Genomic DNA, 25,113 nt, shown 5'->3' with positions numbered 1-25,113 from the left:
ATTGTTTCTTATGTTAAGCTTTCGTGTGTTCGTCTGCGTTTATGTGTTGCGTTGATCTAACTTCGCGTGCGTTAATCTACAGTGTTTAATATTTGACATTACCGCGTGCACTTATTGCGTTATTTATGCGGCATTCGTGCGTCAGCCTATCCGACATTTTTGCGGTAATACGAGAGGCTCAGACCGATTATACCTACACCTATCGTTATTCTGTTGCAAGTGACTTCTACCTGACTAAATATATCATATGTTATTATTATTTATTCTCTTGTGTGTGATTGATTGCGTGACGCCTCTCTCCGAATTCCCTGAAAGAGCCCTACGCCCTGAGGTATTGCCGGGAATATCGCGTTAGATATAATTGTGTACGGTGGTGCGATCCGTCGCACCTGGCGCCCAATCTTTTGGTGTCGGAATTAGTTGCGCGTGCTGACAATCCACGATAGCCCTCCACCGGATTGCGAGACCGGGGGAAAAAGCGTCGCACCATATTATTTAGACGTGTAGGTAGAGGCAAATGGAGAGCATTCGTTTCCAGTAGATGCGGTAATCCGCTGCTTTCGAAAACACCTCCGTCGCTTTGCCTTCCCTGAGCTCCAATGTCCACAATAATAAAACGGTTCTTGGCATCACTTACTGCGAGCAAGTTTATGCTGTGCCTTCCTTTATAATTGTAGTAGCATGAGCCACTACGAGGCGGTGCCTGCAAATTGAAAACCATTATTTTGTTATATATATTTCTCATTTCACATATGTCATTGCATTATTAATGTGTAATACATTGAATCTTAATTATTGTAAATAAATTCATAATATACATACCTGAATTTCGACATGCTTCCCATCGATAGCGCCTATGCAGTGTGGAAATTGGCATATCAGTTCGAAATCTTCTGCAATCCTACTCCAATTTTCTTCTGTTAAATCAACTATAACTTTCTTCTGTAGAGAGAGCCAAATTGCTTCACACGTTTCCGGAATAAGATATGATAGTGTACATTGGGCAATGCGATAAGCATATGATAGCGATGTCATGCTGTCACCAGATGCCAACCAACGTAGAGTCACCTCCAATCTCGTCCTAGCCGGTATTGGTTTTCGAACTACTGTTTGTTTTTCGATCAATGGTCCAACAAGCTTGAGTAACTCATTGAAGATTGTTGATGACATTCTGAGATAGTTGAAGTATTTTTCGGAATCTGTCAATCTCATCTCCACAAGTAAATTGTTGCTGTCACCTTGTGCAAGTCTTCTTTCTTCGGTAAAAATAGGTCGTACCCATATTCTTCGATTCTTTTTGTCTTGCAATTTCTTGTAACGCAAGTACAAATAATACATTGAAGTCACTTTTTTCATTGTTATTTCTGCATGTCTCATCGGTTCATCTCTTGCTTGTATGAGAAACTTCATAATAATCATTAACATGATATTTGGATCCATCCCACACAGCAAAACTTGTTTCAGAAAGCTTTCCGAAAGATAACTTGAAAATTAATATTGAAATGTATAATTGAAATCATTCAGAAATATTTCTGAAACGTTTTATGAAAATCATATATCACTGAAAGCTTTCCAAAAGATAACTTGGCAATTAATATTAAAATGTAACATTAAAATCATTCAGAAGTATTTCTGAAACGTTTCATCGAAATCATTTATGACCCTTTTCACTGAAATATTTCTGAAATATTACGAAACATTTTAGAAAAATATTTCGTACGTAATGTCTAAAATACATATCATTGAAAGCTTTCCGAAAGATAACTCGGACAATAATATTGAAACGTAACATTGAAATTATTCAGAAGTATTTCTGAAACGTTTCATTGAAATCATTTATAACCCTTTTCACTGAAATATTACGAAGCATTTCAGAGAAATATGCAACGACGCCGTTAGGCGGCGCATAATAGTAAGACTAACTCGCAAGTAAATTTCAGTTGGGATCTAATATAAGCAGGCCTTCGGCGAAGCAAAATCATGACTATGATCAAGAATATGTTTTACGAAGGACAGGAAATTGTTCCGGATGATCCTATACAGGGTGATCCGAAACAATTTGATATGAGAAAAAGTATCTAAAATATTTCCCGTATATTTTTGAAACATTTCAAAGATATTTTCGAAGCATTTCAGAGATATTTCTGAAGCATTTCAGAGATATTTATTAGGCATTTCAGAGGTATTTCTTAAGCATTTCAGAGATATTTCTTAAGCATTTCAGAAATATTTCTAAAGCATTTCAGAATTATTTCAGAAATATTTCTGAGATTTCAGAAACATTTCTGAAATCTCAGCTTGGCGGACATTTTAGCTTTCTGAAACATATCTGAAACATGTCTAAAATATTTTTTTGAAAGGTTTCATATTTCATTGACAGTTTTTTGAAAGTTTTCTGAAATATTTCGATGCTGTGTGGGATGATATACTTTTAATATATATATATTTTTTTTTTAGTCTTTCGCACGTGCCACTAGTTTGCACCAGGAGTCACAGCTATAGGGCACTTATGTATTAGCGCTTGTTCTACCGAATAGTTTATAACAATTAAATCACTTTTCCAATTTCACGGAGAAATGTCCACAATATTCTAAGCGGGATAGAATATATTATAAAAATACATAACCTATCTGAGGTATCTGCGTGCAACAGTACAGAGAAAAAGAACGAACATTTGACGCGCTTGTCCCGCAAGTTTATTTCTCCTTATATTACATGGAGCACACTTTGCGCGGAAAAGCGGAACAGTATAGTGACAAATAGACATTTGTATTCATTTCTTAAAATTGTGTTCACTTAATTCATTGCAATTTTTATTAATATGCTTATTTTTTCAGCTTATCTATTGAATACAAACATTTTAATCAATAAATACCGTTAAAAATTAATATTTTATAATTTTCCGTTCCGCTTTTCCGCTCAAAATGTGCTCCATGTAATACAAGGCAATCAAAACAGACGGAACGGATCGACGGAAATCTAGTAAATTTTGTCTTCCGCGTTTCCGCGTTTCTGCGCTTCCGCGCTCCATGTAATGGCACCCTCATCCGCTTATCGCCGATCCACGGACGCGTCATTCGTCGATCCGATCCGCATGTGAGTCAGACCGTCTTTCCTCTTCGTCCCGCGGAACATCTGACACTTTCACTGGGCAGCGAGCTTCGACAGACAATTGTCCGTATCGAAACACCGTTTATCGCTCCTCGTCGAATGCACTATGACCATCCGGCGGATCGTCTCGATGGCTAACCGAAGACGCGGGGTACGTCGCGCGGTTCGAATTCGAGCGTTAAGGCTCCTGGGTAGTCACCGCAGCTATATTGAATTTCTTGCTATCGAGGCGAGAAATTACCCTATTTTATGTTGCGGTATTTTCCGAAATAAAAAGACATTTCAATAAAAAATCACTATAGATCGTTTCAGCACACTTCTAAAATTAACCGGATACTATCCTTTTCCCTCGACAATAAACAAACAGCCATAAAACGAAGCCTAAACATATGGAAAAACAAGCCGTTTTCGACTATCGAAAGGAGTGGAGAATGTTCCTTCCGCATATGTATTTCTTGCAAATCTTACCATACGGTCAATTTTACGAGTTTCACGAATACGTTAAACGTTATAGCACAAGTACAGAGCGAATAATAAAGAAATTTAACGCAACGCAAAATAGGTTGTCAACATGTCACAAGACAGAATTCTCCATTGGAGAGAGTGAGAGGAGAGAGTTCTTATTTCTGCCGCGACGGTACGGTGCCACCGTCAACGCAGAGTTCTCGGCTCAGGGACCAGGAGCCTTAACCCTTCGCTCGTTCACGCGCGAGGGACCGCGACGGCAGCGACAGCGTCGGCGGACCGTGCGCGTAACGCAGCCGTTACTCCGCGCTCCGCTTGGCGATTCCTCTCGTTTTCACGTCGCGCTTCAAAATCTTTCGCGAGCGCAACCGTTTTCGCCGCGTTCTACCGTGACGCACCACGCTCTGGTTTTGCCTCAACCGGCTGGACCGTACCTTAGTCTTGCCTTAACTGGTCGGACAACGCTTAGTCTTACTTTAACTGGAAAATGCTTGAATTTTCAATTTTGGTAGCTGATTCGTAACCAGTGCCCATTCGAGCAGCCTTACGGAACATAGGAAGGTGCCGTTGCGGTTTTGGTCGCCATATTTGATCCGCTATCTTGAATTTTAGAATTTTTACTTCAGTTTTGTAATCAACGACCTCAAAAACCATCCCATCAACAGTTTTAGAGCTTCTTTGATTGATCGTGTGGTGTTACATATGTATAAGCCCTAAAATATGTATGTAAGTGAGTAAGCGTGAGATGGCGTTGCTAGAGTAACGGACGGGAGCATTAACACACGAGACAGCGAGCAGTGAACTTCCGAATAAAGAACGAGTATTCAATTACGTATAGTGTTGTTAATAAGTTACCCCGGCCATCCCAAGTATAACATTGGCGACGAGGAAAAACTAATAAGGACGACGTCATGGCAGGCGAGTCGAGTATTGCAGCGTTTAATCCGAACGAGGATCAATACGGCATATATCCGAGATGGGAGAGATGGCTCAGAGGCTTCGAACTTTTTCTGCTGAGTAAAAATATAACCGAGACGCAGAGGAAGAAAACTATATGCTTTTACATCATGGCGGGATGGATCTACAAGACATATTCTACGCTATTCCAGACTGCGACGTGGTGATAGGAAACGAGGATCCATACGAAAAAACTGAGAAAGTGCTAACGGATTACTTCAGGCCAAAATTAAACACGACGTACGAGCGACACCTTTTTAGAAATATGGCGCAGAAAGAAGACGAAACGGTCGGTCAATTTGTAACACACGGTTGCGTCAGCAAGCAAAGTATTGCAAATTCGCTTCTATGGACACAAAAATTTGCAATCAAATTATTGAGAAAGGTCGTTCAATGGAAGTGAGGAAGCGTATATTAGAAAAAGGTGACATCGAGTTAAAAGAAGCGATGGAAATTGCACAGGCGTTCGAGACGGCATCGGTCCAGACAAAAGCTATAGGAAATAACGTAGTGGCACGGATTACAACAAAAAGGGAGAACGCACGAGGAAAATCAGACAGTTCCAGTTCCAGTGGTATTAAGTGCTACAGATGTGGTTATCGAGGACATGCACAATCAGACGAGAAGTGTCCGGCTAGAAACAAGGAGTGTACGAAGTGCTGTAAAAAGGGTCATTTCGCAGCGATGTGCAGAACATATCGAGATCAAGCAGACAAACATGGCGACGGTTCGGACAAGCGGGACAAGAAGGAAGTTAAGACGAACAGCAGCGCCAACAAGGAGGAAAGAAAGTCAACTACGGTGAAGCAGCTAGATGGCGACGCCGCTGACAGAGACGACGACGAATATGCGTTCGCCTTAAGAGATAAGATATGTGTATTAGAACACGGAGAGGTAATATCAGCGACTGTAGGGGGAATAGAAATTGATCTTTTAGTTGATTCGGGATCTCGATGTAATATTATGGTGTGTAGCCCGATGTAATACATGGGAATCATTAAAGTCGAAAGGAATAAAGTGTATATCGCGTAAGGTTAATAAAACCGCATTTCCATACGGAAAAAAAGACGGATTAGAGATTTTCGGTGAATTTGATTGTGAGATAAAGATCAGCAATAAAATCGCACGGGCAATTTTTAAAGTATTCCGAGGTGAAGGACAACCGCTCTTAGGTGTTCAAACGGCAAAAGAGTTAAGTATTTTAGATGTCGGAGTACACTTGCAGATTAATCAGATTGAGAATATTAAATGCGACGTTAAGTTAGATAATAAACTTTTCGAGGGTATAGGGAAATTGAAAGATTTTCAGCTTAAAATTCCGATAAATAGTTCGGTGAAACCAGTTGCTCAGCCGCGGAGAAGATTGCCTTATAAAATGCGTGATTTGGTTAAACAAGAGATAGAGAAATTGTTACGTAATGATATTATTGAAAGAGTAAAAGGGCCGACGCCCTGGGTATCTCCAATAGTACCGATAGTTAAAAGGTCGGGAGAAATACGTCTTTGTTTAGATTTACGTGAAGTAAACGAGGCAATAACTCGTCAACGAAGCCCGTTACCTGTATTTGTAGAACTACTTGATAAAGTAAGAGGAGCGAAATGTTTCTCAAAATTAGATATTCGAGGAGCATTTAATCAAATTGAGTTTGATGAAGATACGCAAAGTATTACTACGTTTAGTACGGATTGTGGTCTATTTAGATCTAAGAGGTTAGTTTTCGGTTTAAACTGTGCGCCGGAAATTTTTCAAGAAACATTGGAAGAGATTTTACGAGATCTAGAGGGTGCAATAAATAGTGCAGACGATATTGTGGTTTATGGAAAGAATTTAGAAGATCATAATCGGAAACTTCAGAAAGTGCTTGATAGACTCTTAGCCTAGGTCTACAATGCGAATCGTAAAGTCGTGAGTCGTAAGAATTGACCAATCACAATCGAATTTGAGGAGAATAATCGACTGTGATTGGTCAATTCTTACGACTCACGACTTTACGACTCGCATTGTAGACCTAGCATTAGAGAAGGGCTTGACACTTAATAAAAATAAATGCGTTTTTGCGGTTAAGGAGATTGAATTTTTGGGATTTATAGTAAACGGGTCAGGTTACCGATTAATGCGATCGAAAGTTGAGTCAGTACAGAACTTCAGAGAACCCGAAACGCCAGAAAAAGTCAAAAGTTTTCTGGGGTTGGTCAATTTTTGCGCGACGTTTTTTCCAAATATGGCGACAATTAGCGAACCTTTAAGAAGGCTTACACGATTAAAGAGCGAACCATTCGTGTGGGGTAAACCACAGAAAATCGCATTTCAGTCGCTGAAAGATAAGCTGACGGATGCAGAAACGCTAGGTATTTATAATCCGGATGCGAGAACTAGAGTAGTTGCAGATGCTAGCCCGGTAGGCATAGGTTGTGTTTTAGCACAAGAACAGGATCGACAATGGCGAATTATAAGCTTTGCGAGTCGAAGTTTAACTGATTATGAAAGAAGATATTCACAGACGGAAAAAGAAGCTTTAGCACTTGTCTATGCGTGTGAAAGATTTAAATATTGGCTTTTTGGTATTAAGTTTGAATTGGTCACAGACCATAAAGCCTTAGAATGTATATTTGCACCAAGATCAAAGCCATGCAGCCGCATAGAGAGGTGGGTCCTATGACTTCAAATGTTCAAATACAAAGTGGAAAGAGTAATATTGCAGATCCGTTATCTCGTTTATTAAAAATAGGTAATAACGAGGGGGAGAAAAGTAAGTGTGAGGATGAATTGTTTATCGCGTGGGTTGCAAAAGAGAGTGTGCCGAGAGCAATGTCTATCGAAGAAGTGGAAATAGAATCGCGCGAAGATTCGTGGTTACGTGAAGTTAGGCAAGCGATTGCGACAGGAAACTAGGAGTCATTATCCAGTACGCGGATAAAAGCAATTAAAGACGAACTTTGTGTGTACAATAATGTTGTGTTACGGGGAACGAGAATTGTTGTACCTGAAAAGCGAAAGAAGCGAGTATTATCAATAGCGCATGAGGGACATCCAGGTATTGTTGCGATGAAGGATAGGCTAAGAAGTAAGGTTTGGTGGGCAGGAATCGATAAAGATGCGGAAAACTTTGTAAAAACGTGTGAGAGCTGCCAAATAGTGCAAAAGACAGCTAATATCTCACCGTTGAAACCAAACGCGCTGCCAGATAGTTTGTGGGAATGTTTATATAGCGATGGATCTCCTTGGGCCTTTGCCTTCCGGAGATTTTATATTCGTGATTATTGATTATTACAGTAAGTTTTATGAAATAGAGATAATGCAATCAATTACGTCGGCAGCAATTATTGATAGATTGAAACATATATTCGCGAGGTATGGTTATCCGAATAGGTTAATATCTGATAACGGAAAACAATTAGCGAGCGAAGAAATGAGGGAATACACGTCTAGGTGCGATATTAAACTTGTTCATGTAGCGCCGTACTGGCCCCAAGCGAATGGGGAAGTCGAAAGACAAAATCGCAGTCTTCTTAAACGCATAAAAATTGCACAGCTCGAACGAAAAGACTGGAAACAAGAGATATTAGATTATCTGCTTATGTATCGCTCATCTCCACAAGCATCGACAGGGGTTTCGCCAGCGGAACTAATGTTCGGTTGAAAGATAAAAACTAAAATGCCAGAATTGCAAGGGATCAGAAATAATCTAGATGAAGCTATTAGAAATAGGGATGCTTGGAAAAAGCTTAAAAGTAAAGAGCGATATGATTTGCGAAACAAAGCGAAAGAAAGTGAGTTGAATATAAGTGACACTGTTCTACTAAAAACGATAAAGCGGGATAAATTAAGTCCGGAGTATGAAAGCGTTAAGTACGAGGTAGTTGATCGAGCCGGTGATAATGTAACGATTAAAAATGCGAATGGAAAAATGTTTAAACGAAATGTAGCGCATGTCAAGAAATTTAATCGTGCAGGGCCTAGCGAATCCGACGAAGATGTTGAAATAATATCGGAGCAAAATGTCAAGGTAAAAACCGAATCGGAGTCGCAGGATGATTCTGTTGTTGCAACGAAGTCAGAACCAAGTGCTGATCTTAATGTAACGCAAAGTAGGCCTGTACGAGACAGAAAGTTACCAAATCACCTAAAGGATTATATAATAGAGTAGGTTTCAAGCAACGTGCAATTGTATTATTTATTACAGTAGTTAGTATAGGCCGGTTCAGTCCCGGGGGCTCCGAGGGGGGTGAGGAAGGGGGGATATCGGATTTCGCGGGGGGGTGAGGGGGAGGGGGGAGGAGCGGGGTATCGGGTTACACAAGGGTATCGGATTTCGCGGGGGAGAGGGGGGAGGGGGTTGACCTTGACATACCACCGGGATGACTCACCCGCGCCGCGGGTCCGCGGGAGGGGAAGTCCGCGTTCGCGGTCGCGGGCGCGGGCCGCGGCGGCCGCGCGAGGGTCCGCGGGAGCCGCGTGGGGGTCCGCGGGGGCCGCGGTCGCGCCGCGGGGACATCGTTCGCAACGACGCCGCTAGGCGGCGCACAATGGTAAGACTAACTCGATAGCGCACTGCGTAGTAGCGTGTTTTATTGTCGATGACGCATCGAACCTGTCGGAACACGTTCGACGTAAACAACATTTTTCTAGGAAAAGGGGGGCGGTTATCGCGCGTAGACTAAACAATCTATCTACGCAGTACGTGAAAGACAAAGGAAAAAAATGACGTCATCGGGACGATGATCGACCCGATAACGCATCGAACCTGTCGGAACATGTTCGTCGTAAACAACATTTTTCTAGGAAAAGGGGGTGTTATCGCGCGTAGACTAAACAATCTATCTACGCAGTACGTGAAAGACAAAGGAAAAAAATGACGTCATCGGGACGATGATCGACCCGATAACGCATCGAACCTGTCGGAACACGTTCGTCGTAAGCAACATATGATAAAAGTTAGGTATAGGGAAGGACATGCACGCAAAAGAAAAATACATCGTTCGTTTTAGAGTGTAAAAAAAGCCTGTTTATTTAACTCTTCTTTTACATAATATATCTTACGTGCTAAAAAACTAAAGCTGCGAGCTCACAATCGATGAGCTGATTCGTATTGAACGCATCGCTAGCGTATATTGCATTCGACGCTTCCCTGGGATCCGTCACGGTGGACGCGATATCGGAGAACTGCACAAATTTTGCATCGACCGCCGCAAGGATTCTGACCAAACGATCGAATCTCGCTTCGATGCATCGATCGAGATCGAACATACGATGCAGCGTCGATTTGGTCATTCTCAAGCATACGTTTGCAGATTCGAGACGTATGAGTTTGATGTTATTAACCGTCATACAAACTCTCACCGTTAGCGGTCCAACGTTTATAAAACTATGGATATCTTTGAAGTCATTGCGAAAGAAATTCTGAATATTTTGCCGTTGCTCGTAGAGTGCCTTCCACGATTCGAGAGACAACAGCAGTTCCTTTCCTCGATGATCTCCAACGGCAATCTCCACATAGCTCGGTGGGCCCACGTTGATGCCAATTTCGATGAATTTGTATCCCGTAGCTGTCAGCGCGTATCGTCTGCTGAGTATGCGAACTGCGCGACGGTCCCCCGAAATGCTGGATAAAAGAAATGAAATTAGTTTTTTGTATTTTTTCATAAGTAACCCTTTCCTTTTACAATAAACCTGACTTTAGGTCCGAGTATAAGGAGTGTCACTATTGGGAAGTGGCAATGGGAAATGTGTCAAAGTTTTGGTTGGTATGATGGTGATGAACAATATGTGTCTGCAACGCTATTACCATATAAACCATTGATATCTAATGAAGTATCGCTATTGGGCGACTACAGTTGTCGACTTCGTGGTGATGAACAACCTGAATCTGATGAACAACCTAAATCTGAGTAGATAAAACATGGATCAATTCGAGCAAACCGAACGCGATCTATTGGAGCTGTCCGACCAAGTAGCTACCTTGGGTGAATATTACACATGGGCGCTGCAATGCGCGGAAATCGTCGAGCAGCTCGAGACACGTTGTAGTGCCAAAAAACGTCAGCGGCTCTCCGACAATCCAACGATCGGGCAGAGGCAATCGTTGGTTGCCCGAATCGCGCGACTCGAGGGTGTGAAGTTGCGATTGACCGGCGATTGAAACGCGTATAATGACCGGTGCGGTAATTAATACAGACCATATAGAACCGCGACAGTTTTTGGAAGACGCCTGCAGCGTCGTGTGCAAGCGAGTGCGAGACATTATAAAAACACATAACTGTGTCAAAGCGAACACCGCGTTCAACGGGGAGTTTGTAGCGGGTGATAAACGTGCCAATAAGAGTATATGTACAAATAACATAGAACTCTGTGGTACATCGCACTTGCGCGAGTGGTACGAGCTACATGTTATCGAGCCCACATTAGCGAAACTCTATATCATCGAGGGACAGAAGACTTCAAACGTTCTCCCGATACGGCTTACCGACCGCACAAGTGATAAAAAACATGTGAATCTGCTGTACGTGCAGGACCCATGAGACAACAATGTTGGACATTTTGCATGGATTAAGGATCTATCCCGTCTTGTGAGCTCACAATTGAGCACGCACCATAGTCGGAAGTACATTTGCGATCGGTAAGTACCTCTACTTCTTTTAATAATATATATCATTTTATGTTTTTTTGTAAAAAAATTTATAATATATATGTTTCTTTTTTGCAGATGTCTTCACTATTTTTACACAAGCATGAAATTGGAAGCCCACACCGTGGAATGCCGAGAGGTAAACAAATGCGCAATCCGACTACCGAGCGAGGACAACAAGTGGCTCAGCTTCAAGAACCACAGCAGGAAAGAGCGACTTCCCTTCGTGGTGTACGCCGATCTGAAGTGCGTGCTGCAGAAGACACAACCGGATACGGAACACGCGTCATACGCCTATCAACATCATCGGGTATGTAGTATAGCATACTACGTACAGTGTTCGTACGACGAAACGTTATCGACGTATCGATTTCGTCGCGATAACGACTGTGTCGCGTGGTTCGTCGAGGAACTCAACGGATTGGCGCATCGCGTAAAAAACATCTTGTCCGACATTGTATGCATGGTAGACCTAACGCGAGACGAGTGGGAGACATTTCACAGCGCGACGAAATGTCATATATGCGAACAACAATTCGCGCCTGATGATAATAAAGTGCGCGATCATTGCCACCTGACCGGGCGGTACAGAGGTCCAGCACACTCGACGTGCAATCTGAATTATAAGGATTCTCACTTCATCCCAGTAATATTGCACAATCTGTCGGGCTATGACGCACACTTTATTATCAAGGAGATAGCTGCCGCGTTCGAAGGCTCAATCGATGTACTGCCTATAACAAAGGAAAAATACATCTCATTTACTAAACACGTGAAAGACACCGTGGAAAATTTTGATCGTATAATATTCAATTTATCAATAACAAGGAAAGATGCCAAATTTGCGAGACTCGCGCTCAAAAATTTGTACGAGTCGATGAATCTTAATTTTATATCGCTTCGCGAATTCGCTTCGCGAATCAGTCGACCCACAGTCGTGCATAAGAACAAAAATGCACGAAGTGTACACTATTAGCGAGACGAAAATCGCTCTGAATCCGTACGACGATAAGCGATATATCGTGCCGGATTCGACCGATATGTTGCCATGGGGACAATACCGAATATAACATAATGTATATAATGTATGTATGTATGTATGTATGTATGTATGTATGTATATATCTATGTAAAAGTCCGACATAACCGCCCGGCCTCTCTCCGGAGGCTGGGGGTATCCTATGAGGATTTCCCCGGGTAAAAAATGTATGTAGTATACATTTATGTGATATAACTGCTGCAAGAGATTCTGTAAGATTGTGATAATATATACGTGAAAATATTGATAATTTTTCACTTCACATTGTAAACGGGGTGAAGATATATATTCTTATACAAAAATTAAATGCAATGTTGTTTAGGATTAAGGTAAAATCAGGTGGCAGGGCGCTGTCGCGAAAGTAATCGCCCCTGGCGCAAGCACAAACAACCCTCGGGCTTGACTCGACTTTATCCGAGATCACCCGAGTATCGCGCTGACCGTTTCGACAGCGCGATTGCAAAACGCGCACGAGTATTCCTAAATATGTATACCGCGCAACGCGTTACATCGCGGATCCATGTGATTTGCCCTTCGTGAGGCCCATACCCCCGCCGAGGGTCTCCTCTCGGGACGAAGGATAATCGATCTCGATCCGCGCTCTCTTCTGTTCTCTGCCGCGACAAGAGACACATCGAGCCGGGCGTTCGCGACATTGTGCCTATCGGGAGTGATCTCGACCGCCAGTGCGTGAAGTCCGTACTCAAGTTTCATCGCGAGCCGCATCCGTGAGATCGCCGCGTGAAACATCTCGAATCGCTCTTTCACTCGTGCCGCGAAGAGTGAGCCGTTTTCCGACTGCGAGGAGTTCGGTATTGGGGGACGCGAGAAGCCCTGTGCGAGGGGTCGTTTCGAGCGGACCAGTGTCGTCGCGAGCGACATTAGTCGTCGCGCAATATATCTCGTCATACGAGATTGACGAGAATTGTCGCCCGCAATCGAGTGGGCAACGCGCACAAACGGATCACGTGATCACCGCGTGCGGTACCGTGATCCTCATCTAAAGGACCGTCCAGACGGCGAACGAAACCGTCACAGACAGTCAGCCCGGGTATAGTGAATGCAACAAGTGTTGTGATAACCGAGCGTAAGTGCAAGCGAGCACTTCTCAATAACTCAGCGAAAGGAATTCGATTCCGATATCGACCCCTCTCTCGCGGCCATTTTGTCGTGCCGCGCCGTTCGTGAACACGGACCATCAGCGTGAATGTAACGAGTAGTGATTGTGTAAAACGCGAACTCACTATCGCGTACCCGAGACAACAAGAAAGCCTGAGCATCTCGCACCGCGTGACCGCGGTCGCTCGTCTGCTTCGCGCCAAGATATCCGTTGACCGCGAGCAAGATCTCCGAACGCGAGGGCGGTCATCTACCGCTCTACAAGATTTCCGTTTCGCGAGCCACGCAGACAGAAGGAGCGACTCAAGATTTCCGTCCCGCCATCCCGCGAATGCTCCGGGTGCTCGGGTGCGTGAATGCGAGAAGTACTCTATGTGCAATAAAGTGTGTTTGTCAGAATAACCCAGCGAGCGTTTTTTGAACCCTCTTTTCGCTACCTCCTTGGTTCTTGCCCCGCGCCCTGGACAGGGTGGTCCCGGCATACTTCGTGTCCTGAGGGTACCTCGGTCGCGCACGAAACAAATGTAAATTATAAAAAATCATTTATTCAATGAAAACAGTTTATAATACAATATTGCCTGTTAATATCTCCCTAAGCATTTTATTCCTAAGGTATGGCATATCATTCTGCGTGAATGTAATTTCTTTACATGCACAGACATACTCGGCGAACATGCACGAAAACACGCCACAATCGCTACCATTCATCTGTTGCGGAATGTTCTTTGCGGACTGACATTTCCAGTCACTCATATCATAAGGTTGCTTCTTTTTGTCAAGACTTTCATCTTGTAAATAAAGTTTTAACACAGCCAGACATTTTGAATTATTGCTACCCATACTGTCGTAATAAACAATTGTCTTATCGCGAAAATCTATTATTGCCATACACCAGTGAACGTCCAAATGTACAGGCACAACCACAAGATCCTGCGCAAATATGTCCACCTTCCTAGTCCATCGCTTTAGCGACGAGTGACCACCCGACAGAAGTTTTGGGTAAAAAAACGTGTTCATCGCGTGCACTTTCGGATACGCGTCGGAAGATGTTCCTCTGGCGATTAGCAGGTTCATATAAAAGTTTATCACTTCGTCGTTTAACCAATTTAAGTCGACCAGCGTGTGAAGATCCCTTTGTGTGAGCCTCAGACCGAAGCCTTCCACCACCACCACCACCACCTCCATACTGTGGTGGAAACCTTGCCAAAAAAAAGAAAGTATAATGTTATAAATTTTTGCTTTCACAAAAAAGTATGTAACAATACACTCTATTATTTTTTAATAATATAAATATGTATATTTACCAGTGTCAATCGATTCACAACCTCTCTTTTACAGCCTCACTTTCTTCACTTGCATGTGATAACGTGTTTAACCACACAATAAATTTCGATACTCTTTGACCGATGTATCGCTCTAAAATCTCACTAATGCGACTCGATGCGCTTCATCCCTCATTATATACCTTTGCTCTCTCTCTCGCTCTCCAATTGAATCATGAAAGATTATTTCTTTTTTCTTTGTCTCGCGTACTGCGTCGTAAAAAATAGTGTGAAATAGATACATCTACGCAGTAATCATCCCCTTCTCTAAGAAAAAAATTTGTATATAGCGCCACGAAGCACGAAAGTCACAATAGTCCTCGAGTAAATATCTTATTATATATGAGAAGGGATATTAATAGAGATATCGCACATGTATTTAGTATTGAATATTTTTTATTATATACTGTATATGTATTACATATTTCAAACACTTTACATGTATCATTTTTATATTAAGAATAAAATACAGTTTGCACGAATTAAATCACATTGTCTTTGTGTATCCATGAGTTGTGTGATCCATCGAATCCCAGCCATTTCACGTAAACCTCGTCGCCCCTCCTGCGCAGTACTTTCTCCACGAGATACACGTCAGGATAAGTCGCGCGATGCAACTCGTACTCGTAGAAGTCGCTCCAGCGACGGATTTTCCACGATAGTCCTCGAGTAGGTAGGTAACGGGATTGGTATGCTGCACTTTAACGATCTTAAACACCTCGGTGGTCCAATTCGGCGTGTAACCCTTCTCGAAAATTGTCTTGTATTTGCTGACGCGTACCGAGTCGCCCGCTTTGAACTTTGCCGGGCCCGCGATCTTTATCGCGCTGTACACCATAGCCAAGAGTCTTTCGGCGATCGCGGGGGTAACGTCGACGGGTCGCATGCCGATCGTTCGATGCTTGCACGCATTGTAATCCGACACGAGTCGCGATAACGCGTCAAATCACTTGTAAGTTCCATTGAGCGTAAACATTTTCCACATGTTGTTTTTTAACGTGCGATTGAATCGCTCGACGACCGACGCCTTCATCACCGAAAACGTGGAATAATGAATGATACCGTGTTTTCTCACGAGACGTTGCACGTCGGTGTTGTAAAATTCCTTCCCCATGTCGGTTTGTAGATTACTAGGGCACCTCCCGCTATCTCGAATTATCTCGGCGATAGCGTCAGCTGTCTCGCTGCCACCTTTACCCTTGAGCGGCACGGCCCAGGCGTACTTGCTCAACACATCGATGACGGTGAATATGTAGTGGTAGCCTCCGTTGAAACGCGAGTACGGACGCATCTCGACGATATCAGCTTGCCACAGGTCGTCGTACCCTCGCACTATGACGTGTCTGCGGGGAAAATTTCTTCTCGCCGGTGCGTGCAATTTGTCCACCAACCGTCGCTTTTCGATATTATTATCCACATCGGTCGATTTTAACGGTCTCATGTTCGGTTAGCGTTTCGTTGGCTGTTCGTAGTCGTCGTTCTTCAGCTGTACGTAGCCGTTTCTGTTTTGTTTAGTAAATGAGATGTACTTTTCCTTTGTTGTAGGCAGTACATCGATCCTGCCTTCGATATCGCCGCAAATTATTATTATTTTCTTACTTACCGACACCTCGTGATATTTTTAAGTATTAATTAAAAATAAATGGATCATGAGTGATGATTTTCCTTCTTAGAATCTTTTTTTACAATTCAAAATACATAACATTTGAAAATTACAAAGAAATCGGCAGAGAGGGGGGGTGGGGGGCTTATACTCAATATCTACATATATTCTTTATATTATTCTCCATTGTGTGATAATGATTACAACATGAAAATCTAACTTTCTAGCGGCTCAAAAACCATTGGTAAGCAGACCGAAAACGTTGATTGTCTTAAAAATAAACTTGCCAAGTTGGAGAAGCAAGTGATTGATCTGACATAATTATTTGGAAAGTCTGTAGCTGTTGTAGCTGTAAATCTGTGCGGAGTTGCTCCTCACAGATTTGTAGTTGCGTGAAGAACAGCAACAAATGTGGTCTGTCATGTAAATGTGACAATGAAATTATGTCAGATCAATCACTTGCTTCTCCAACTTGGCAAGGGCTCGCGCCCGCTACGCGGCGCATCGTCAGTATCTTTTCGCGTAAGTAAGATTCGACATCGACCTCTATATCTAGGGCAGCAATGTGACAATGAAATTATGTCAGATTAATTACTTGCTTCTCCAATCTGAGAAGCAAGTGATTGATCTGACAAAAAAATTCGTGGAAGGACTATTATAATCATCTTCTATTTGAATTTTTTTGTCAGATCAATCACTTGCTTCTCAGATTGGAGAAGCAAGTAATTAATCTGACATAATTTCATTGTCACATTGCTGCCCTAGATATAGAGGTCGATGTCGAATCTTACTTACGCGAAAAGATACTGACGATGCGCCGCGTAGCGGGCGCGAGCCCTTGCCAAGTTGGAGAAGCAAGTGATTGATCTGACATAATTTCATTGTCACATTTACATGACAGACCACATTTGTTGCTGTTCTTCACGCAACTACAAATCTGTGAGGAGCAACTCCGCACAGATTTACAGCTACAACAGCTACAGACTTTCCAAATAATTATGTCAGATCAATCACTTGCTTCTCCAACTTGGCAAGTTTATTTTTAAGACAATCAACGTTTTCGGTCTGCTTACCAATGGTTTTTGAGCCGCTAGAAAGTTAGATTTTTCATGTTGTAATCATTATCACACAATGGAGAATAATATAAAGAATATATGTAGATATTGAGTATAAGCCCCCCACCCCCCCTCTCTGCCGATTTCTTTGTAATTTTCAAATGTTATGTATTTTGAATTGTAAAAAAAGATTCTAAGAAGGAAAATCATCACTCATGATCCATTTATTTTTAATTAATACTTAAAAATATCACGAGGTGTCGGTAAGTAAGAAAATAATAATAATTTGCGGCGATATCGAAGGCAGGATCGATGTACTGCCTACAACAAAGGAAAAGTACATCTCATTTACTAAACATAAACAGAAACGGCTACGTACAGCTGAAGAACGACGACTACGAACAGCCAACGAAACGCTAACCGAACATGAGACCGTTAAAATCGACCGATGTGGATAATAATATCGAAAAGCGACGGTTGGTGGACAAATTGCACGCACCGGTGAAATGAAATTTTCCCCGCAGACACGTCATAGTGCGAGGGTACGACGACCTGTGGCAAGCTGATATCGTCGAGATGCGTCCGTACTCGCGTTTCAACGGAGGCTACCACAACATATTCACCGTCATCGATGTGTTGAGCAAGTACGCCTGGGCTGTGCCGCTCAAGGGTAAAGGTGGCAGCGAGACAGCTGACGCTATCGCCGAGATAATTCGAGATAGCGGGAGGTGCCCTAGTAATCTACAAACCGACATGGGGAAGGAATTTTACAACACCGACGTGCAACGTTTCGTGAGAAAACACGGTATCATTCATTATTCCACGTTTTCGGTGATGAAGGCGTCGGTCGTCGAGCGATTCAATCGCACGTTAAAAAACAACATGTGGAAAATGTTTACGCTCAATGGAACTTACAAGTGATTTGACGCGTTATCGCGACTCGTGTCGGATTACAATGCGCGCAAGCATCGAACGATCGGCATGCGACCCGTCGACGTTACCCCCGCGATCGCCGAAAGACTCTTGGCTACGGTGTACAGCGCGATAAAGATCGCGGGCCCGGCAAAGTTCAAAGCGGGCGACCTGGTACGCGTCAGCAAATACAAGACAATTTTCGAGAAGGGTTACACGCCGAATTAAACCACCGAGGTGTTTAAGATCGTTAAAGTGCAGCATACCAATCCCGTAACCTACCTACTCGAGGACTATCGTGGAAAATCCGTCGCTGGAGCGTTCTACGAGTACGAGTTGCATCGCGCGACTTATCCTGACGTGTATCTCGTGGAGAAAGTACTGCGCAGGAGGGGCGACGAGGTTTACGTGAAATGGCTGGGATTCGATGGATCACACAACTCATGGATACACAAAGACAATGTGATTTAATTCGTGCAAACTGTATTTTATTCTTAATATAAAAATGATACATGTAAAGTGTTTGAAATATGTAATACATATACAGTATATAATAAAAAAAATATTCAATACTAAATACATGTGCGATATCTCTATTAATATCCCTTCTCATATATAATACGATATTTACTCGAGGACTATTGTGACTTTCGTGCTTCGTGGCGCTATATACAAATTTTTTTCTTAGAGAAGGGGATGGTTACTGCGTAGATGTATCTATTTCACACTATTTTTTACGACGCAGTACGCGAGACAAAGAAATAAGAAATAATCTTTCAAGATTCAATTGGAGAGCGAGAGAGAGAGAGCAAAGGTATATAATGAGGGATGAAGCGCATCGAGCCGCATTAGTGTAAGATTGAGAGCATATGTGCAGCGTTTCTTCGTTATTGTGTGGTTAAACACGTTATCACATGCAAGTGAAGAAAGTGAGGCTGTAAAAGAGAGGTTGTGAATCGATTGACACTGGTAAATATATATATTTATATTATTAAAAATTATTAGAGTGTATTGTTACATACTTTTTTGTGAAAGCAAAATTTTATAACATTATACTTTCTTTTTTTGGCAAGGTTTCCACCACATTATGGAGGTAGTGGTGGTGGTGGAAGGCTTCGGTCTGAGGCTCACGCAAAGGGATCTTCACACGCTGGTCGACTTAAATTGGGTAAACGACGAAGTGATAAACTTTTATATGAACCTGCTTATCGCCAGAGGAACATCTTCCGACGCGTATCCGAAAGTGCACGCGATGAACACGTTTTTTTACCCAAAACTTCTGTCGGGTGGTCACTCGTCGCTAAAGCGATGGACTAGGAAGGTGGACATATTTGCGCAGGATCTTGTGGTTGTGCCTGTACATTTGGACGTTCACTGGTGTATGGCAATAATAGATTTTCGCGATAAGACGATTGTTTATTACGACAGTATGGGTAGCAATAATTCAAAATGTCTGGCTGTGTTAAAACTTTATTTACAAGATGAAAGTCTTGACAAAAAGAAGCAACCTTATGATATGAGTGGCTGGAAATGTCAGTCCGCAAAGAACATTCCACAACAGATGAATGGTAGCGATTGTGGTGTGTTTTCGTGCATGTTCGCCGAGTATGTCTGTGCATGTAAAGAAATTACATTCACGCAGAATGATATGCCATACCTTAGGAATAAAATGCTTAGGGAGATATTAACAGGCAATATTGTATAATAAACTGTTTTCATTGAATAAATTATTATATTATAATTTACATTGCATGTAATATTTTGTAAAAAAGCAGAATGATATGCCATACCTTAGGAATAAAATGCTTAGGGAGATATTAACAGGCAATATTTTATAATAAACTGTTTTCATTGAATAAATGATTATATTATAATTTACATTGCATTTAATTTTTTGTAAAAGAATATATATCTTCACCCCGTTTACAATGTGAAGTGAAAAATTATCAAAATTTTCACGTATATATTGTCACAATCTTACAGAATCTCTTGCAGCAGTTATATCACATAAATGTATACTACATACATTTTTTTACCCGGGGAAATCCTCATAGGATACCCCCAGCCTCCGGAGAGAGGCCGGGCGGTTATGTCGAACTTTTACATAGATATATACATACATACATACATACATACATACATACATACATACATACATACATACATACATACATATACATACATACATACATACATACATACATACATACATTACGTTATATTCGGTAATGTCCCCACGGCAACGTATCGGTCGAATCCGGCACGATATATCGCTTATCGTCGTACGGATTCAGAGCGAATTTCGTCTCGCTAATAGTGTACACTTCGTGCATTTTTTATCTTATGCACGACTGTGGGTCGACTGATTCGCGAAGCGATATAAAATTAAGATTCATCGACTCGTACACATTTCTGAGCGCGAGTCTCGCAAAATTGGCATCTTTCCTTGTTATTGATAAATTGAAAATTATACGATCAAATTTTTCCACGGTGTCTTTCACGTGTTTAGTAAATGAGATGTACTTTTCCTTTGTTATAGGCAGTACATCGATTGAGCCTTCGAACGCGGCAGCTATCTCCTTGATAATAAAGTGCGCGTCATAGCCCGACAGATTGTGCAATATTACTGGGATGAAGTGAGAATCCTTATAATACAGATTGCACGTCGAGTGTGCTGGACCTCTGTACCGCCCGGTCGGGTGGCATTGATCGCGCGCTTTATTATCATCAGGCGCGAATTGTTGTTCGCATATATGACATTTCGTCGCGCTGTGAAATGTCTCCCACTCGTCTCGCGTTAAATCTTTCATGCATACAATGTCGGACAGGATGTTCTTTACGCGATGCGCCAATCCTTTGAGTTCCTCGACGAACCACGCGACACAGTCGTTATCGCGACGAAATCGATACGTCGATAACGTTTCGTCGTACGAACACTGTACGTAGTATGCTATACTACATACTCGATGATGTTGATAGGCGTATGACGCGTGTTCCGTATCCGGTTGTGTCTTCTACAGCACGCACTCCAGATCGGCGTACACCACGAAGGGAAGTCGCTCTTTCCTGCTGTGGTTCTTGAAGCTGAGCCACTTGTTGTTCTCGCTCGGTAGTCGGATTGCGCATTTGTTTACCTCTCGACAGTCCACGGTGTGGGCTTCCAATTTCATGCTTGTGTAAAAAATAGTGCAGACATCTACAGAAAAAGAAACATATATATTATAAATTTTTTTACAAAAAAACATAAAATGATATATATTATTAAAAGAAGTAGAGGTACTTACCGATCGCAAATGTACTTCCGACTATGGTGTGTGCTCAATTGTGAGCTCACGAGACGGGATAGATGTTTAATCCATGCAAAATGTCCAACATTGTTGTCTCATGGGTCCTGCACGTACAGCAGATTCACATGTTTTTTTTATCACTCGTGCGGTCGGTAAGCCGTATCGGGAGAACGTTTGAAGTCTTCTGTCCCTCGATGATATAGAGTTTCGCTAATGTGGGCTCGATAACGTGTAGCTCGTACCACTCGCGCAAGTGCGATGTATCACAGAGTTCTATGTTATTTGTACATATACTCTTATTGGCACGTTTATCACCCGCTACAAACTCCCCGTTGAACGCGGTGTTCGCTTTGACACAGTTATGTGTTTTTTTATAATGTCTCGCACTCGCTTGCACACGACGCTGCAGGCGTCTTCCAAAAACTGTCGCGGTTCTATATGGTCTGTATTAATTACCGCACCGGTCATTATACGCGTTTCAATCGCCGGTCAATCGCAACTTCACACCCTCGAGTCGCGCAATTCGGGCAACCAACGATTGCCTCTGCCCGATCGTTGGATTGTCGGAGAGCCGCTGACGTTTTTTTGGCACTACAACGTGTCTCGAGCTGCTCGACGAATTCCGCGCATTGCAGCGCCCATGTGTAATATTCACCCAAGGTAGCTACTTGGTCGGACAGCTCCAATAGATCGCGTTCGGTTTGCTCGAATTGATCCATGTTTTATCTACTCAGATTTAGGTTGTTCATCAGATTCAGGTTGTTCATCACCACGAAGTCGACAACTGTAGTCGCCCAATAGCGATACTTCATTAGATATCATTGGTTTATATGGTAATAGCGTTGCAGACACATATTGTTCATCACCATCATACCAACCATCACTTTGACACATTTCCCATTGCCACTTCCCAATAGTGACACTCCTTATACTCGGACCTAAAGTCAGGTTTATTGTAAAAGGAAAGGGTTACTTATGAAAAAATACAAAAAACTAATTTCATTTCTTTTATCCAGCATTTCGGGGGACCGTCGCGCAGTTCGCATACTCAGCAGACGATACGCGCTGACAGCTACGGGATACAAATTCCTCGAAATTGGCATCAACGTGGGCCCACCGAGCTATGTGGAGATTGCCGTTGGAGATCATCGAGGAAAGGAACTGCTGTTGTCTCTCGAATCGTGGAAGGCACTCTACGAGCAACGGCAAAATATTCAGAATTTCTTTCGCAATGACTTCAAAGATATCCATAGTTTTATAAACGTTGGACCGCTAACGGTGAGAGTTTGTATGACGGTTAATAACATCAAACTCATACGTCTCGAATCTGCAAACGTATGCTTGAGAATGACCGAATCGACGCTGCATCGTATGTTCGATCTCGATCGATGCATCGAAGCGAGATTCGATCGTTTGGTCAGAATCCTTGCGGCGGTCGATGCAAAATTTGTGCAGTTCTCCGATATCGCGTCCACCGTGACGGATCCCAGGGAAGCGTCGAATGCAATATACGCTAGCGATGCGTTCAATACGAATCAGCTCATCGATTGTGAGCTCGCAGCTTTAGTTTTTTAGCACGTAAGATATATTATGTAAAAGAAGAGTTAAATAAACAGGCTTTTTTTACACCCTAAAACGAACGATGTATTTTTCTTTTGCGTGCATGTCCTTCCCTATACCTAACTTTTATCATATGTTGCTTACGACGAACGTGTTCCGACAGGTTCGATGCGTTATCGGGTCGATCATCGTCCCGATGACGTCATTTTTTTCCTTTGTCTTTCACGTACTGCGTAGATAGATTGTTTAGTCTACGCGCGATAACACCCCCTTTTCCTAGAAAAATGTTGTTTACGACGAACATGTTCCGACAGGTTCGATGCGTTATCGGGTCGATCATCGTCCCGATGACGTCATTTTTTTCCTTTGTCTTTCACGTACTGCGTAAATAGATTGTTTAGTCTACGCGCGATAACCGCCCCCCCTTTTCCTAGAAAAATGTTGTTTACGTCGAACGTGTTCCGACAGGTTCGATGCGTCATCGACAATAAAACACGCTACTACGCAGTGCGCTATCGAGTTAGTCTTACCATTGTGCGCCGCCTAGCGGCGTCGTTGCGAACGATGTCCCCGCGGCGCGACCGCGGCCCCCGCGGACCCCCACGCGGCTCCCGCGGACCCTCGCGCGGCCCCCGCGGCCCGCGCCCGCGACCGCGAACGCGGACTTCCCCTCCCGCGGACCCGCGGCGCGGGTGAGTCATCCCGATGGTATGTCAAGGTCAACCCCCTCCCCCCTCTCCCCCGCGAAATCCGATACCCTTGTGTAACCCGATACCCCTGTGTAACCCGATATCCCTGTGTAACCCGATACCCCGCTCCTCCCCCCCCCCCCTCACCCCCCCGCGAAATCCGATACCCCCCCTCCCTCACCCCCCCTCGGAGCCCCCGGGACTGAACCGGCCTATACTAACTACTTATTACCAAAGACTTTTGTACGTCAAGACACAACTGTAATATAGATTGTAAGGTAAACGTTTATTCTGAGAAAGGGGAGGATGTTACATATGTATAAGCCCTAAAATGTATGTGAGCGAGTAAGCGTGAGATGGCGTTGCTAGAGTAACGGACGGGAGCATTAATACACAAGACAGCGAGCAGTGAACGTCCGAATAAAGAACGAGTATTCAATTACGTATAGTGTTGTTAATAAGTTACCCGGGCCATCCCAAGTATAACATGTGGCATACGGAAAGTCGTTTACTGATTTTTTTCTTGTTTTCTCCGATTATCATCGTGACACCTTGATAGCCCAGTGAACACAGTAATATAGTAGCAATGCAACGGCAATGTAATCGAATATAACAGGTTATATCAACCAGAGTGTTACATGTAACTTACATGTAAGTTACAATTTCCGACTCAGCAATATAACATGTTACATAACGTATTATTTAACTATTACGTAACAGTTACACCAACTGTTGTACTAGCTGTAATAATGAGCGTAAAAAATATTTTTTTTTTTGAGATTTTATTACCATTTTATAACTAAATTTATTTCTTAAGATGCAGTCTATGATTATAAATATTTTCTCGTATTTAAAAAACACACTTACCTTGGTGGGATTCGAACTCGGGACCTCTGGATCGTGAGCCAACTGCCTTACGTGGTAGGCTACTTCTTAATTTGATGTAAGTGTTATATATAGTCTACATATGTCACAACCAGCGCAAATATATAATTTTTCAAAAATCATCTTAAGAAACAAATTAAGTTTAAAAAAAGTATATAGCTGCACAAATTTTTAATATTGACATTATATCTATTATATGTATATAGAAGCAGTACGTAAATGCATTCTACTAAATTGGTACATGTAATGGTAATATGCATCATGATGATTAATTACGTTATTTACCGATATGGATGGATGATTATATAAATTAATCATATAAATGATAAATATCTTGTAAATTATTAATAATTATTAATTATAAATTATGTATTTTGTAAATTATAATTTTTGCCTTAAGGCAAACTAAAAAGCCTCTGCACAATATTAAACCTTTCAAACAAAATATATATATTTAAAAACAATTGAAAATTTATGATGAAA

At 42.4% G+C, this 25,113-nt stretch overlaps 3 protein-coding genes and 2 pseudogenes across 3 annotated transcripts; 2 read left to right on the top strand and 3 right to left on the bottom strand.

The window, feature by feature from the left end:
• Window positions 1-146: 146 nt before the first annotated feature.
• Window positions 147-1,404, bottom strand: LOC139816975 (putative nuclease HARBI1). Its single transcript, XM_071784797.1, has 3 exons — window positions 823-1,404; window positions 390-703; window positions 147-234 (listed from the first exon to the last, which is right to left on the bottom strand). The coding sequence occupies exons 1-3, from the start codon at window positions 1,375-1,377 to the stop codon at window positions 147-149; spliced, it is 957 nt and encodes a 318-aa protein (XP_071640898.1). The 5' UTR covers window positions 1,378-1,404.
• Window positions 1,405-9,555: 8,151 nt separating this feature from the next.
• LOC139816974 (uncharacterized) lies at window positions 9,556-10,331 on the bottom strand. The gene is made up of 2 exons (XM_071784796.1): window positions 10,237-10,331; window positions 9,556-10,136 (listed from the first exon to the last, which is right to left on the bottom strand). Exons 1-2 carry the CDS (start codon window positions 10,329-10,331, stop codon window positions 9,578-9,580), a joined length of 654 nt encoding a protein of 217 aa, XP_071640897.1. The 3' UTR covers window positions 9,556-9,577.
• A 3,547-nt stretch (window positions 10,332-13,878) lies between these two features.
• Window positions 13,879-15,525, bottom strand: LOC139816973 (sentrin-specific protease 1 pseudogene; annotated as a pseudogene).
• A 2,910-nt stretch (window positions 15,526-18,435) lies between these two features.
• LOC139816697 (sentrin-specific protease 1 pseudogene) lies at window positions 18,436-22,304 on the top strand (annotated as a pseudogene).
• A 22-nt stretch (window positions 22,305-22,326) lies between these two features.
• LOC139816972 (uncharacterized) lies at window positions 22,327-23,154 on the top strand. Its single transcript, XM_071784795.1, has 2 exons — window positions 22,327-22,412; window positions 22,513-23,154. The coding sequence occupies exons 1-2, from the start codon at window positions 22,327-22,329 to the stop codon at window positions 23,069-23,071; spliced, it is 645 nt and encodes a 214-aa protein (XP_071640896.1). The 3' UTR covers window positions 23,072-23,154.
• Window positions 23,155-25,113: the final 1,959 nt, after the last annotated feature.

Source organism: Temnothorax longispinosus, chromosome 7, assembly GCF_030848805.1.
Source record: "Temnothorax longispinosus isolate EJ_2023e chromosome 7, Tlon_JGU_v1, whole genome shotgun sequence".
In the NCBI taxonomy this organism is placed as follows: domain Eukaryota; kingdom Metazoa; phylum Arthropoda; class Insecta; order Hymenoptera; family Formicidae; genus Temnothorax; species Temnothorax longispinosus.
The sequence above is the reverse complement of the archived record's forward strand: the minus strand, read 5'-3'. Positions and strand labels throughout refer to the sequence as shown.